Genomic DNA, 16,764 nt, shown 5'->3' on the forward strand with positions numbered 1-16,764 from the left:
TTTTTTCCCCTTTCTTCCAGGGCTTGCAATAAATCAAAAACAACAACCAAAAAAACCCCACAAAAAACAAAAATGTATTCTCTGCTCTATGGAGAGTGACATTTTAGCTGCAGAGAAAAGCAACTACCAGTTGCCACCTAACTGTGACCATGGGATGGCCCACCCGGGTGTGGACAGCTTTCTGGGAAGAGATATCACAACAGCTGCAGCTTCCCAAGAACATTCAGCACATCTAAGCAGAGAGAAAACACTCGTGAGTCCGATGCAGTTGGCAGCCCATTTGGTATGGTGAAAACATCTGAATAGCTGAATATATGTGTGTGTATGTTTGATTTTTTTTAAGGCAGTTTCATGATCTGGCCGTTGCGCTGATCAGCTTTCCTGGACCCAGGCACACTCAGTTTCTCTTAAAGGCTTCTGTGGATGATCTGATGCCTCAGGAATGGGAAACAAACACCAGGGCAGAGTGTGCGCACCTCCTACGATATGAGGTTTGGGGTATTAAAGCTTTGAGTGTATAAGAAATGAAGATGGTGAAGGCTAGAGTCCAAACTTTTTTTTTTTTAAGTCCACTTTTGGAGAAGATCTATCCACTCAAACTACAGTGAACAGAATCTGTCTGGATCATTAAAAGGATAATGACCCAGACCACATCATCTCTGTATTCATGTACGTATAATCATTGCTTCGGAAGCAAAGCCAGGGTTCTCAGGGTCTTCCAAATGTTGACTATGGTGGTCCAACTGATCCAGAATTCCAGGCTATTGGAATATGTATCTCAGACAGTCTCCAATCCAGAAGAGTTGTAGGGAGATTTCTCCTCCTACTACTTCTTGATACAGTATTACTGCCAAACTGTATGCCCTAGAGAGTCCTGGGAGAAGAGAAAGTGCTGGTCATCCAGTATTTCTGTACGAGTCTTCCCCTTACCCCTGGACTTCAGCAATTTTACTCCAAGTCCTTGTTAAAGAGGCGGCATGAGGCATTTACAGAGACCCAGCCCTGACTGAAGATGCTCTGTTATTGCTAGGCTTCTCCTTGTAAAAAGGGAGTAATAAAATGAATCTCTACATAAAAACATGTAGGGATTTACTACATGCACGTGTATCTGCTGGCAATGTATTATTATCCTAGAGCCTGTAATTCTAGAGACACCTTAATCAAGACATAATAATAAGTATTTTGTAATTAAGGGATAGAAAAAAATAAGGACAGAATTTGTACCTAGCATGTAAATCAGCCCCTACCTTCAACACTGACTTCTACATTCTTAAAAGGATTTCCTTGTATTTATACACATTGTTAAACTGAAGTCATCCTTATGGCTGCAGCTGTTTATATTAAATAAAAGAACCTGTCTCACTGGATGGTCCACAGCAGTAAAAAAAAAAAAAAGTTAACTCTGACTTCTGGCGACTAAGTAATGAGATTTAATTGATTAATGTGTGTTAGCTGATTTTTAAGTTAAAGAATAATAGGGCACTGAATGAGCTACAAAAGACTATTGAAATTATAAAATATTTTGAATAAACAATAAATGTATTCTCTGAATGGTGGGAAGTGTTAAAGGAGCATTAGGAAGATGCAAGATTAAGGAAAATATGATTTTCTTCATATACCTAAGTTAGAAGATTGAACTATTTGCCCATGACAACATTTCTTGGTTTAAAAAGTGAACTATTCTTTTCAAATAGCCTCCTTTGATGTCCCCTACCTGTTCCCTGACTCCTATTTCTCCTCTAGTTGAATTTTCATGACATTTTCCATGTTTGCCCTGGTGCAAGATTCTTCATGGGAAATGAAAAGGGAAAATGCAGAAATGGAAACAAGATCTTTGGGTCAGAAGCAAAGCTTGCTAATCTGGGCCTTCCTTGGTGGCTCAGTGGTAAAGAATCTGCCTGCCAATGCATGGGACATGGGTTCAATCCCTGGTCTGGGACGATCCCACATGCCACAGGGCAACTACGCCTGTGCTCTAGAGCCATGAGCCACTACTACTGAAGCCCAGGCACCTAGAGCCCATGCTCTGAAACAAGAGAATCGCTACAAAGAGAAGCATGCCCACTGCAACTAGAGAGCAGTCCCTGCTGCAACTGCAGAAGGCCCGGGCACAGCAATGAACACCCAGTGCAGTCATAAATAAATAATTTTTTTTTTAAAAAGGTTGCTAATCTGATCCAGTGTAGAGAACAGTGATTGGGCGGGGGGGGGGGGGGGGTATGCTACACTTTGTATGAAAAGACAACACAGTTACAAAAGCCAAAATGGAGCCAGGAGAAAATGTGGATGTTTGGCTTTCCATGTGGCAGGGTAGATCAATAAATGGCCTGCCTGCTAGACAGCCCTGGTAAAATTCCTTGCTTAGTACTTTTGGGTGAGTTTCAAAGGTCTTGTTCTGGATTACTGATACACACAACAGAAATTTACTAATCCAAAGAGGTGAAAAGAAAATGAGATAGCAAAGTCTTCTTTAAGCACACACAGGATGCACTTAGCAAAAAATCATATTTCAGTGATGGGAATAAATCCTCAACTCTCTACCTCAGAAGCTGTCAAGGGAAAATACTTCTTATCTATGTGGTCTTCTTCCTCTTCGTCAGGTGGTGGTTTTGCTGGAGGCGGAGGACGTTCCCTCTGTAGAAAAGAAAAATAAGTATTTTACTATCTCTTCTTTCGAGAACCTAACTTTTTTGGTTTACTCTTATCTTTGCCTTTGGGAATAAAAAAGAATAATGTACAGAATTCCCCTGACAGACTAAACTCAAGGTTTAGTATCTGAATAGATGGAGAACTCTATACACACACCCAATTCAAATACCGTTGCTTTGTTTTTTGATCTTTATAGCAGAGATTACAAACACGTCTGTCATATCCTTGGCCACGCTGAGAAATATCAGCACTAAAAACACAACTGCCTCATCAGAAAATGTCCTTCATGATAGCAATACACAAAGTCCAGTGTAGGAAAACCGGTGGCTCCACTTTCAATCTACCGGAGAAGAGGAAACAGTAAATCAAAAAAAACCAACTTGTAAGAGCTCTAACAAACCAGAGTTATTAAGGAAATAATGAGGAGAGCAATCTAGGACAAAAACATCAATTCCTGCTCAAAGTGAAAGTGCTAGCCGTTCGGTTGTGTCTGACTCTCTGCAGCCACATGGACGGCAGCCCACCAGGCTCCTCTGTCCATGGAATTCTCCAGGCAAGAACACTGGAGAGGGTCGCCATTCCTTTCTCCAGCAGATCTTCCTACTCCAGGTTCAAACCCAGGTCTCCTGCATTATAGGCAGATTCTTCACCATCTGAGCCACCAAACTTGATGCTATTCTTAGTTATTAGCAGAGCTCAGAACTGGCCTCTTATCCTTGGTCACTGTCTTCAGTGAGCACTATTATGTACCATTAGCATATGAAAGTCCTATTTCATCAGCCCATTTCAAAAAAGGAAGAGTTGTCAGTTATCTGCCCTCACAGGGGTTGGCCAGCTTTTTCTTAAAGGGCTACACAGTAAATATTTTAGGCTTTTCGGTCAGCTCTGCCAGGGGGGACATCTAAGCAGCCATAGAGGATATGTAAATGAGTGGGTGTGGTTATGTTCCAAATACAACTTTATTCACAAAAACAGGCAGCTGTTTGTGGGCCTCAGTTCACCACTCTCTACCCTTAAGCAAGAAACTCACTGAAGAAAGGATTATCAAGATCACAGTAGACAGTTTCAGGAACACACAGAACGATCTTTGCTGAAACAAAGTCGAAGAGAGTTCTGCCATTGTCCCTGCTGGACTCTCAGCGTCTTCATATCCCAAAGTCCTATTCATGCTTGAGAGCTCATGTTCCTACAGGGAAGGGAGTTGGCCTGCAGGCCCCTTCCTTGGCTTGTAGGTTAGCTCACTGTGTTGCTAGAACAAGAGTATTTCTAAATATCTGGGTGGAGGTGAATGTTGAATTAAGTGACAGCCTCCAAGAAACCTGTAAGGAAAGACACTTCTCCCATTTTAGGAGCCGCCGCGTTAGTTAGCACTCGACATCTGTGATCCCTCTGTTAAACACACTTTACTGGCTGGTATTGCCGCCGCGTTAGTTAGCACTCGACATCTGTGATCCCTCTGTTAAACACACTTTACTGGCTGGTATTGTATCTTGATAATCTGGTCATTCCCATAGTCACTGCCACCAGATGGGTGCAACAACTCCAATGTGGTCAAGCCAAGTAAAGCTATTTAGGATGAATTTTCCACTAAGTCCACTTTCCCCACCCTCCTTGCTCCAGAAGCACAGGGACAAACATGGTCCCAGTGACACCTTATAAGGAGGCGAACGGCAAATGGAGCAGGCCCATAATCTCACTAGTTATCCAACCAAAGGACACAATAACTGAGGAAAACCAGAATGAAGCATAATAAAAATGACTCAGCCTAGATGCCCTTTCAAGATGAGAGATGCCTAGAAAGAACAGTATGAAAGGTTTCTATGGAAGTGGTGATCACCAGGGACCCTGGAAGGAAAGAAAAGCATGAGTCTCTCTTTTCTACCATGAAAACTTTGGCCGAGGGGCTACAAAGCTGACTCGTACATAACTATTCGCTGTGTTTACAAGATAGGGAACAGTCCCTTGGTCACAGTTAATTATCAAGGGCCAGGAAGGCGGCACAGCCACAACATCCTCAAGTAAAACTGGCAAAGAGGCATCCCAAGATGCATCAGTTTCTACTTAGCAGGACCACAGGAGGCTAGATTCCTAGAGTGGGATGAACAAAGAGCCCATGTAAGTCAGTGGCTAAGCCCACAGGAACTTGGTCATTCAAAGCTGACTTCAGCAACCCTGTGTTCTTCTTGCAAAGCCTCCAGCTCCCTCTAATGGGCATCACTGGTAAGCGCCGCAGACGGCAGTGTCTTCCTCCACAGGTTGGATTGGCCTATTTGTACCTAACAGTGAAAGAAGTGAGAAAACAGACAAAAACAAACTAGCTCTGTCTGCAGAAGCGCTTTGTAAGTGGTGCCTGGCACACAAGCTTGCTTTCACCACCGACAAGGAGTTCATCACACTCCCTGATAACACCCACTCTGGGGGTGCTGCCACAAGGTCAGCAGGCCTTTCCAAAATCCATGTGGAAATGCTGGGACAGGGCAGGGCCAGAAGTCTAACAAAAGAGAACACCAAAACCATCTGGCCATGCCCAGAGCACTAATGAAAAGTCCGAGGATCACCAGGCAGCCAAAGGATCATCAAAATGGTCATAAGCCAGATTCCCACCAAAGGGAAGGGCCAGCCTCTCCAACAGGAAGATGTAATATACACCTGAAAATATGCCCCAAGGTGGGACTATCACTGGAATCCCGTTAGAGCAGCACCTGTTTATGAGGAGCACAGTGCTCAAAGCCTCAAACTGCAGTGCTGCCAGAGCAGGGAGGAAGGGCCACGGGACCACTGACTCGGGGCTAGACTCACAGCAAAGCCCCAGAGGAGACAGTGGGGGTAAGGAGTCTGGAGAACAGTGTTCAAGGCTAGAAGAAGCAAGTACTATAGAAAGAACCAGTCAGATGGGAAGGTTGACCTTTTGAGGGAAAAATTCAGAGTTATCCTCCTTCCACCATTTCAAAGCCTGAACGGTTATGACTATGGGAAAAATGGGAAGGTATATGCTAACATATCCGCATCTGCTTAAGCCTTGCTACAACCCTGCTGAACACAGACTCTGTCCAAATCCAGGGAGTAACTTTTCAAGGGCAAATGGAAGATCAACACGTACTCAGGGCAGACAGGAAGTTATTTAGTGAGCTCTTCCATCAATGGACCTGCTCTCTGGAAAGAAACCAACAATACATAGCAAAGACACCAAACACAGAAGCAGTGCTGAGCCTAACCCAAATAAAATGCTTCAATTTGCTCTAAAGACAACCGAGTAACAGAAAGATGCCAACAGGTTATACTGAAACTGAGAAACTAAAATTATACCTCAACATGACCTGCATAGTTAGACCACACTAAGCAAGAGGGAGAAAGGCAGAGGGGGAGCCCCCAGGAGAGCAGGTGGAGGCAGCCTAGGCCTCCGAGACGCAGCTGGCACTGGGGGCCACACTTCCCCTCCCCCGTTCCCCAGCAGAGCAGAGGTGACAACGGAACCCCAGCCACATACAGGCCTCACTCCAGCAGCTTTCCCTCCGGCCGCCTCAGCCTCCCTGCTCACAGAGTCCCGGTCGGACGAGCGTCCACTGGCCGTGCTGTCCAGGGACTGGCAGGAGACAGCATTGTACAGCGCCTCATAGGGACCCTCCTCTTCTGTGCTGGTGTTAAAATCGATGATCAGTTCAGTCACTGCTTTCTCCAGGTCACCTAAAGAGGGATGGGAAGGCAAGAATCGGTGAGAGGAGGACACAGTCTCGGACTTCCCACCATGGCAACAAGCCAAAGCCCCTCCGGTCACCTGAACTTGACCAGCGTTAACCCAGAGCAGGAAAATAAATCACAGCTCTCTCCGTGGACAAGACTAAATACAGAGTTTCATCTGCACTATATACTCTGAGAACTGAACAAAATTTTCTCTAGTTCAAGATGGAACATTTGACATCAATGAAGGACATCTCCCAAGATTGTTATAAATTCCGAAATACCTCAATATCATGACAGCATGAACGTAAACCAGAAAATATAGCAAAGTACAACTGAAAACACTTCAGTAATTCTTTTAAGTTCTTAACAAGAACCTCCATATGCTCAAGCAAAACAGAGGATGGTGAAGCCTCTCTGAGATGGGGATGCTGTGTGGCTGTTGAGACTCACTTGCTAGGTAACTACAAACCTCAGGGTGCCTGGGATCCAAATGTGTGACTCTGTCTGCAAAGTAACCAGGGATCTGGTTATAGACTGGGGATCTCTGGGTCACTTGCAGAGTCAAAACTGTAACTGTAAAATCCTTGAAAGCTAAGAGCTTAGTGAACTACTAATCCCATTACCAGCAGATTATGAGGTCAAGAAAAGAAATGTGACTGGGGAGGGGAACAGGGACTCCACAGTAAAGACAGGCTGGGAAGCCCTGAACCCTTGTATCTCTGCAGTCCTCTGAAAAATCTCTTTCCTTTTTTAGTATGTGGCTGTGATCTGCATCTGGGGGAGGTGTCAGCCCATATTCTGTCTTTCTCATCCATCGGACCTAGGATCCAAAAGGGCTGCTCAATCAACCTGAAGAGGTGGATCCTAGCTAATGACTGAGACGCTGGACTGCCCACGCTAGCACCCAGACGGCATTTGTTGGACAAATGATACATTACTAAAACCTGCCATATATATAGCTACCAACCAGATGACACTCATTAAATATTTACTGTGGGCCAGCTATATTCAAGGCACTACAGTGTATGTTGGGGGAAAAAAAATGTTTCACTGAGATTTGAGTTCATCCTGAGATCATCCTATCCGTCACACATCCCAGGACAGCTCTCACGGAGCCAACTCTAAAAGTAGAGAATAAAGTATAAAAGAAGACATCCACAGTTATGGCCTAAGCTTTGCCCAAGAAAGCTTCATACAGTAGCTGGGAAAAAATGAATTTGAATATGAACTTATTAAGTACTCCCAATCCTCCAAATTATAATTTAAATCAAAGATCAAAGTTTTTCCATTCTGCTAAAGAACATTCAATATTCAACCTTTTTCAAGCTGAGACCCCCCTGTAGGCAGAGAAGGGCTGACTCACCCTGAGACTTCTGGGATATAGAGTCCAGGTTGGAGATGAGAGGTGGCTGGGGTGTAAGGGTTTTGTCTACCTCTTTTGCACTTCTTTTTCCAGTCATGTGATCTACATGGAAAAACAAAAAGAAAAAAAAAAGCTGTTCCAAATACCAATGTCTTGCTTCACCCAGCTGGTCCTCTGGCCGGCCAGGCAGGGAGATGGATCCATACCTTCGATGAGTGCCGCTATCTGCTGGCTCTTCTGAGATGGCAGCTCCCGGACGGTGTCCAGTGCGGTCAGTCCCCGGTTGTCCTTTATGTTGACATCAATTCCTAGAAAGGCACACCAGGTGGACCCGGGGAGTGAGGATTTTCAAGCGAGGGTCAAACTCCAGGACACCTAATGCTCCCAAGAGGCACAACCAACATTTTCATCCAAAGCCATTTTATCCAGCTATTCAAGAACAATTCATACATTTGCAATCAACCAGTGGAGATATACATATTGGGTTCAAAGGCAGCCGGCAAAAATCCCCCTCTGGAGATCCTAGAGGGGAGCGATCCCCACCCTGGCATGCTGTGCAGACAAGAGCGCTGCCGACCTCTCACCTGCAGCCAGCAGGATTTGCACCACATCGGTCTTGCCAAACAAAGCAGCCTCATGCAAAGCACTGCCCTTCTCCGTCTGGAAAGCAAACAAGAGCGCAGAGCAGGATGTCATCAGACAGTGACTCAGGTTTGGCGTGGCTTCACATGACAAACGGGACACAGACGAGAAGGGACGGAAAACAAAATAAACCACACGAAGTTCTCTGTCATTATCTTTCCCACTTTTCGGGTCTGGATTCCAAAACCACAATCGTGGCCCACACTTGGTAGAGGGTGTTTGATGCGCCACCAGGAGGCCACACACCAATAACTGCACAGTCACCCTCGGAGCCACCCACAGGTGACACTCCCCAAAACCCCACCTTCCTGGGAGGAACGAATGATGAGAAGAAAAGGACAAGGGGGTGGAAGCGCCGTAACTTCCACTGTGTTCTGGTGGCTGCCAAGCCTAAGGAATGGCCGTCCTGAGGGAGAAAGCTACCAGCAAAGGGGAAGGCTGTGTCCTGCCGGCAACACCAAGATGCTGGGACTGTGGAGGTGCGAATGGTGGCAGCGGGAGCACAGGTAGAGGAAGATAATGAAAGCTTTCTAATTTCAAGAGGGCGTCCGTAAGCACATCTTTTCAGGGTATAACGCCATGTATTAGGGACGGGGGAGCCTGGTGGGCTGCCGTCTATGGGGTCGCACAGAGTCAGACACGACTGAAGTGACTTAGCAGTAGCATTACCCCTGAAAAGAAACGAAAAATAATAGACTCACTGGAGGAGTTTGTCTCTAAAGTTTCGTGTTACAATGAGTCAGCAGCTGGAAGCATCTGACAAGGTGATGTGAACCGTGCTAAACAGGAACACAGCCCAGCAGCACGGAGCTCGTGCCTTCTCCAACAGGACTAGGTCCCCGGGCCTGGGAGGGCCACCCGCCCTGCTACCTGGTAGCTGCTATCCATGCCGGCGTCCAGGAGGACCTGTACCACGGCTTTGTGGCCATTCCTCGCTGCCAGGTGCAGAGGGGTGTGCTTCTTAGTGTTGCAGCTCAGGAGGTTAGGGTGGGCGTTGAGGAGCATCTTCACCACCTCCAGCCTCCCGTAGAGTGCGGCCAGGTCCAGAGGCGTCTCGAACTTGTTGTTGCGCATGGTGGGGTCAGTCAGCTCCTCTAAGAGGACCTTCACCACCTCAGTGTGGCCGTACTGCGCTGCGCAGTGCAGGGCCGTCTCGTTGTCATTGTTCTAAAGAGTTAACAGGCGGATGACCATCAGAAAGGTGACCGGCAGGCAGGTGGGCACACACTGGGATAATCACATGTAAAACCATTGAAATTTAAATGAGAAAAATAGCAGCAATACTCGGGGACTAGTAGAACTATGTCAGAATCCAGACAGACTCTGCTGCCAGCAAGGCCAACTGCTCTGATCAGCCTCAGTTACCGCCAGAGGGGAGCAGCGGCTCCTTAGCCTTGGCAGTCTCCTCTATGCCATGTGAACATGTTTCCAGACAGCACAGAGAGCCACCTTGGGAACACGGCATGCCGTGGGGAGCAGCCCTGGCACAGATGAACGCCCGTGATATCACTGCCATTGACTCATTTTAAATTTCGACTGGTTTTACAATTTCTATTGCGCCAACCCCGTGGTTCTGATTTTGGATCTACTGACCATCCATTGCCTCGCACACAAGCTTTTTGGAATGAGCTTGTCATCTGCGTAGCTTCTTACATGCAAATCAATCGGCCAACAATGAAAGTAGCAGAGCAGAGCACCCAAATCACTTTCAACATATCAGCCAACAGCCACTGCCAAGGGTTGGAGGTGCCTGAGCGCAGTCTCAGAGAAATGTAGGACCCAAAGGCTGCCCTGAGCCTGCTCTGGAATTCTGCCCCAACCACTGCATGCAGGATCTGCAGCTGTGCAGGGAAGGATTTCTTAGGTAAGAAAGATACAATCAGACACTCGAATATTTTGTGTGAGAGGTGCAAAATATTCAAGATTGGAACACTGCCATTAATTCAAATTCACAGCCACATGCCAATTTTGTTTCAGACTAAAGGCAGAACCTGAGATAAAACAGGACAAGTTTGTGCTTTATCAATCACCAGAAGCAAAATGTTAATCATTGCTCTTTCTTTTACTACTATTGACAATGTATAACTAGAGTAGACAAAGAGAAATTTCCATGACCTCTCCTTTTTTAGAGGCATGAACGAAAATGATAATTCTCTCACAGGATTTTGCGATTCCTGAATTTATCCAGGAGACTTCTGCCATTTGGGGGAAACAAAGCTTCCAGGGGTGTGTGTCCTTCAGATCAATATTATGCACCTTTCAGTGGTCAAAAGGTAAAAATTAAATGTTTCCACAAAAGCTTTAAATCTATTAATATATTCAAAGTAATAAACTAGGAGTTACCCAAACATGCATGCAAATCCATCTGCTTTTGATCTGGCATTTGACTGCATCATTTTTTCCAGCTACTCCAAGTGTATCAGAAAGATCCAGAGCTACTAGGAGCAGGGCCCCCAAAGGCCAGAATGACAGCAAAGAATTTTTTAAAAATGAAACAAGGACAGAAAGGGTGGTAGCAGGAGCCACATGCAAAGATAAATGCACACAGATAAACACAGGGAGCAGCGCTGAGCTCCAACACAGCTCTAGGAGAGCGGCTGCTGAGAAGGTACAGACAAGACTTCTCTGGCCACAGAATACAGCCAGTTAGCAATGGTCTCCTGTGATACAATTGAGTCCAATGGGCCAATTCCATGTCAACCCGGAAGTCTAGAGAGCAGGAGAAATGCTGGGCCAGAGGTAAATCCTTGGGGCTCCTGTGTCAAACACACCATTCAGGCCACCCAGGCGCCTATTTCCTATTAGGCTATGGCATGAATAAAACTTAGAGCTGTCACTTCACTTGCTAAGGAGAAGCAAGGACCACTACAGCAATGAAAACTCACCGGAGCTTCCTGTACAGGGACTCTGGGGCAGAGCTGCAACCCGAGGAAGTTTAAGACGACTCTCTGCGTTTTATATCTCAAGATTAGCATGACAGCAAGGGCCAAGAAACTCAGCTTATTCTTATTAAAACTCCAGTCCAGAAAAACTCATTTACTCTAAAGTAGACACTGCTGTCTCTTTTATATCCAAGTTGTCTCTCAACAACCAGAATAATCTGTAAAAAGCATGTCATTAGGGCCTGAAGAACCATAAAACTCTGAACTATCTAGCAGAGGGGGAAAAAAGCCTTCTCTGGGTTTCTGCAGAACTAAAGCAGCTACCACAAAGCTGTCTCACTAAAGGCACAGTCTTGATCCCCACCAGGCAAACTGTCTTGCCTGTCTATGTTAAAAATGGCCTAACCACCACTCTGCAGTTTATTTTGAGTGTAGGAAGCATCTTGTTTATGTTTCAGTCTTGCCAGAAATGGTCTGGTAACAACAGTACTCTTGAGTTTATGTCTGTGGTGACCACATATCTTGACTATTGAACACAGGCCATACCGCTTCCCCTTGGAGCCTGACAATTTTCAGGGCAAGAAGTCACTAAGTTTTGGATTCATGGACCACAAAAAGGGGCGGGGGGGGACTCCAAGGAGGGTACAGACTCCCAACCACCTGGAATCTTTCTTTTTCACACCTTTCAAGCCACACCTTGGGTGGACACCCCAGGAAATCTGGACTAAGCAAGGGGACTGAAATGAAATATCCAAATTCTCCTCAAAGACTTTGCACAAACTCTCCATTCCCGTTTATCTTGAGGTCCACTTTCATTTTTCCCTTGCTAGGTCATTACTTTAAAAAATCCCAGTACCCTTTACCCCTGGAGACCCCACTCAATGCATAAATCCATTACTTATGTGTTTCACACACACATACACACACACACACACAATACAACCAGCAGAAAACCATCTAGAAACATTTCCATGGCCTTTTCTCTCTGGGAACTATTCAAAACCATCACCTCTCAGCGCTTGGATCACAGTCCAACTGCACCCTTGTCCACTGACGACAGATCTAAGTTAGACACTGGGGCTACAGCTCCCAGGTCTCACGATGGTACAGGCCCTGGAAACACAGCCACGTGGTAACAAAAGGATGAAGTGAGTCTACAGAGGTTTAGAAGACAAGGTGAAAGTATGAGGACAAAGTCCACCATGTGGACCACATGGAAGAGGAGTCAGACTTATTCTGCAAAGCTCTTAAGGCACTACTCTGTCCAACAGATGGAAGGTTTAGGAAAACAGACATCAACAAGCACAAAAACCCCAAATCAATGGAATCCAAAAGGGGGATGCCAAGAGTGATTCTGTTTACTATGAAGAGAAACAAATAAGGCCCACTTTTTAGATGAGAAAAGAGAAATCCTGCTCTGGTGGAAAGTCAGCCTAGATTAGTGGTTCTTAAATAAGCTTTGTTTTAGAATTACATGAAAGCTTAAAGGGAACTAATACTGAGCCCCACCCCAGGACTGACAAGGTAGCACCTTGAGGGTGAAGCCCAGGAAAACTATTATTAAACAGGTTACCAACCTAGCAGACACCATATTAACCAGGCAATCATTGATCACGATCAAGAACAAAACAAACTGCCATTATGTGCCCTGTGATGCGATGCACTGAAATGGAAGGACAGAACGCCAGTCTTGTGGTGTTACTGCCAAGAATGTACACCCTGAACCCAAGCACAAGGAACTACAGCCAAACGCCAAGTGAGGGACAGTCTACTAAACTACTGGCCTATGCTCTTCAAAAAGGTCAATGTCATGAAGGACTAGAAAGGCTGAGGATAACCGTTCCAGATTATGTATGATCCTGGACTGTATCTTGGACCAGAAAAAGAAATCGCTCTAAAGGACATTATTGAGACACCTGGTGAAATCCAAGCATTGATTTCATATTAGATAATGGTATTGTATCAATGCTGAATTTTCTGAATTTGATATTTGTATTCTGGTTATACCAAGTGCTGCTGCTGCTACTGCTGCTAAATCGCTTCAGTCGTGTCCAACTCTGTGCGACCCCATAGACGGCAGCCCACCAGGCTACCCCGTCCCTGGGATTCTCCAGGCAAGAACACTTGTCCTTATTCTTAGAGGAGATATATGCTGAAGAATTTGGGATTAAAGGGTCATGAAATCTATGACTTAATCTCAAATGGAAGCTGGAAGTGAAGTCTCTCAGTCGTGTCCGACTCTTTGTGACCCCACAGATTGTAGCCTACCAGGCTCCTCCATCCATGGGATTTTCCAGGCAAGAATACTGGAGTGGGTTGCCATTTCCTTCTCCAGGAGATCTTCCCAATCCAGGGAATCTCAAATAATTCATCATCAACTACAACAGTCACATATATTACATACATACATATATATATATATATGTACACACACATACACATGAGAGCACAAGAGTGTGCACACGAGATGAAAGATGGTATAAGCACGCACAATGCCACAAAGTGTCAACAACTGGTGAATCTAGCAGAAGAGTGTAATGCAGTTCACTGCATTACGCTTGTGACTTTTTGTACACTAGAAATTTTTTCAAAATAAAAAAATGTTATAAAAGCTTGCTGGTGATTCTGATGCAGCCAGACAAGCTGATGAACTGCTGGAGACAATTGGTCTAGAGAACATCCAGATCTCTTCCAGCTCTAAAACTGTGGATTACTTTTAAGTGTCTGGAAAAAACCAGATCTTCCATAAAATTAATTTGACTACTGCTCATCTTATGCTATTTAGACTAAGTCAAAATTGTCTTAAAAGGGAGTAAGTAAACAATTTTAATAGTTTCACCTTCGCTAAGGATGACATACATTTGGACTGGTTTATGTTGACTTGCCAAAACAGGAAAGGCTCTGTAGAGTGAAGAGGAAGATAAAAGCTCATGAAAACTCCCTCTGCTCCCAGGAAGGGCATCTGCAACTTCTTGTGTCTGCAGGTGCCTGACAGGACTCAGCATACAAATGTACTTTAGCAAAAACAATTCTTAGACACACCAGGTCAATAAAAACCCACTGAGTCAGGAATAAAACCTAGGGAGGTTAGAATCTTATCAGCCCGAGAAGAGTCTGCATTCTAGCACAACCCAAACAGCTTTATCCTTTAATGGAGTTTACATCGTTTGGCCTTTGAGGGGTTGGTGGGTGGGGCAGAGGCAAAGGGTAACACAGTTGGCCCTCCCATCCATGAGTTCTTCATCGGAGGAGTCAACCAACCATGGGTCAAAAATATTCAGGGCAGGGAGGGAGTCCAGAAAGTTCCAAAAAGCAAAACTTTAATTTTCCACATAGCAACTAGTCTTTTTTCAGCCACACCCCACAGCACATGGGATCTTTGCTCCCCAACTAGGGATTGTCCCACACCCCTTACACTGGAAAGGCAGAGTCTTAGCCACTGGATTGCTAGCAAAGTCCCCCTGTGGCAACTATTTATACAGCATTATTATTGTATTACGTTGTACTGTTAGGTATTATAAGTAATCTAGAGAGGATTTAAGGTGTACAGGACAGAAGTAGGTTACATGCAAACACTACACCATTTTATTATAAGAACTTGAGTACAGTATCCTCACGGGTCCTAGAAGCAATATTCTCATGAATACTGAGGGAAGACTATTTCCAAAGAGAGAAGTTCTTATTCCATTTAGACTAAGTTTCTTTTATGTGTGTAAAATCAAGGGATAGGAAAATCTGCTTTTAAGAACCAAAGTCTTACCCTTTAATCAGAGCTTTATAAGCTAACTAACCAACCACCAAGTGGGAAACAATCACTTTAAGGTGCCTCCCCGCAAAACAAAACCTTGACCGGACCAATGGAGCAATGTTGCATTAAGTGCCCCCCACTAGTAACAAAGAACAAATTCCAAAATGGCCTTTCAGAAATGCCACACGATGTCTACCTCTTAAAATCAGAATCTCAAATACTACTACTGATCAGATATTTTTACTTTATGTACATGATCTTATTTGAACTCCAATAATACAGCCAATTAGATGGTAAACCCCATTTTACAGAAGAAGAAACTAAAGCTCAGAGAAATAAAGTAACTTGTTCAAGTCAACATCAGTAAGTGGCACCACAGAATTCAAACTTGGATCTGACTTGAAAGACCTTGATCAATGAGGGTTTTCCACTATGCCACACTACCTCCAATAAAAAGAAGACAGAGTACCCTCCCCTCTGGAAGATTAGAAACAGAATTGAAAGAGTGGGCAAGAACAAAAGCTACCATGTTTCACCACCCCAGATCAAACTGCTTCTCCACCATTAGGGCCCAAGAGCTGAGGGCAATCTCCCATAGAGCCCGCTGAGGTCCAGCCCATAGGAAGCTCATTTGCTAAATCAGTGTCTGTTAGTGAAAACCATGAAATATCTGCCTTGCATTTGGAAACACACAGAAGGACCTCACGCATCCCTTCCCAGCAGCTGCTGAACTCAGAGCAAGTGAAAGGGAGCTGATGTGAACAATGCAGTGACTCAACCAGACTCCAGATTGTTGCCAAAATGAAAAACCTCATCTGAACAAAAACTTGAGTCAAAAACAGCAGGTGAGAGCGCAGAGAAGAGGGGCTAACATCATCACCCAACCCACCAGCTCTGCCTCCAGAGGCAGTAGAGGCCGGCGGCTGGATGTTCATCACTACATCAGCCCGTTATCTGTCCCAGCCCAGGGAGGGAGACTCAAGGCCAGTGCCCTGCTTGGCCTTGCAACTTCATTTCCTACTTCTGAGCTGTTCTAAGAGCCAAGAGTGTCCAAGCAGAGAGAGAAGCTATGGCTAGGGAGAAGAGACTTAGGCTTTAAATAAAGATTCAGGCGCAAACTCAAAGAAAGAGAGGGAAACCACACCAGCAGCTTTTACGGGTAAAACAGAGTCACCCATGCCCCTCGGCCACACCTTCACCACGAGCTACGGAAAATCAGGTTCCATCTCAAAAGAAATATAAAAAGCAAACTTAAAAAAATTAATCTAGGAAGTACAATTAAATCATTTACTGACATCTTTTAATTGCATTTTTCTTTTTTGAATTTAAATGATTTTAGAAATCATGGTAGTAAATTATGGCTATACATGGTCCCTTCTATTTCCCCATTTCTGCCACTTCGAAGCTTTTCAGACATTCCAGAAACAACACCCAACCTTTCCAGAACTGGTATGGGTTTTCAAAACAAAACCAAAATCCCTTGAAGCTGTGTTTTCCCATTCCCAGGCAAGCCAGAAGAAGCAGATGGGCAGAAGCAGACAAACGTCAGGATGATGAAGAAGAGTCTGAGCGGACAAGAGTGGAAGCTAGAGAGGACAGAACAGAAAGTGCAGCTTGGAGAAATGATGCAGAGAAATCCTGGCAGCAAAGTACACACCTTGGCATTGATATAAGGGTCAAAGGGGCCGTACTTTTTGAGTTCTTTGATCTCAAGAGCATTCTATAAAAAGGAGAGGAAAAGAAAATGTGATGATAAAATGGATGAAATATATCAATGCAATGCACAGCCCTGAGGGGTC

At 44.8% G+C, this 16,764-nt stretch overlaps 1 protein-coding gene across 4 annotated transcripts in view; it reads right to left on the minus strand.

Annotated features, from left to right (window-relative positions):
• Window positions 1-16,764, minus strand: part of ANKS1A (ankyrin repeat and sterile alpha motif domain containing 1A) — a 168,167-nt gene that overhangs the window by 77,572 nt on the left and 73,831 nt on the right. For 2 of the 4 annotated variants that reach the window (XM_025271291.3, XM_025271285.3), the window contains exons 4-10: window positions 16,623-16,685; window positions 9,206-9,502; window positions 8,278-8,353; window positions 7,900-8,001; window positions 7,694-7,795; window positions 6,137-6,333; window positions 2,542-2,634 (exon numbers count right to left, since the gene is read on the minus strand). In XM_025271291.3, coding sequence (XP_025127076.1) covers window positions 2,542-2,634; window positions 6,137-6,333; window positions 7,694-7,795; window positions 7,900-8,001; window positions 8,278-8,353; window positions 9,206-9,502; window positions 16,623-16,685 — 930 coding nt within the window. The other 2 variants (XM_025271296.3, XM_025271302.3) reach the window with 2 other exon arrangements.

This window comes from Bubalus bubalis, chromosome 2, assembly GCF_019923935.1.
Source record: "Bubalus bubalis isolate 160015118507 breed Murrah chromosome 2, NDDB_SH_1, whole genome shotgun sequence".
NCBI classification, from domain to species: Eukaryota; Metazoa; Chordata; class Mammalia; order Artiodactyla; family Bovidae; genus Bubalus; species Bubalus bubalis.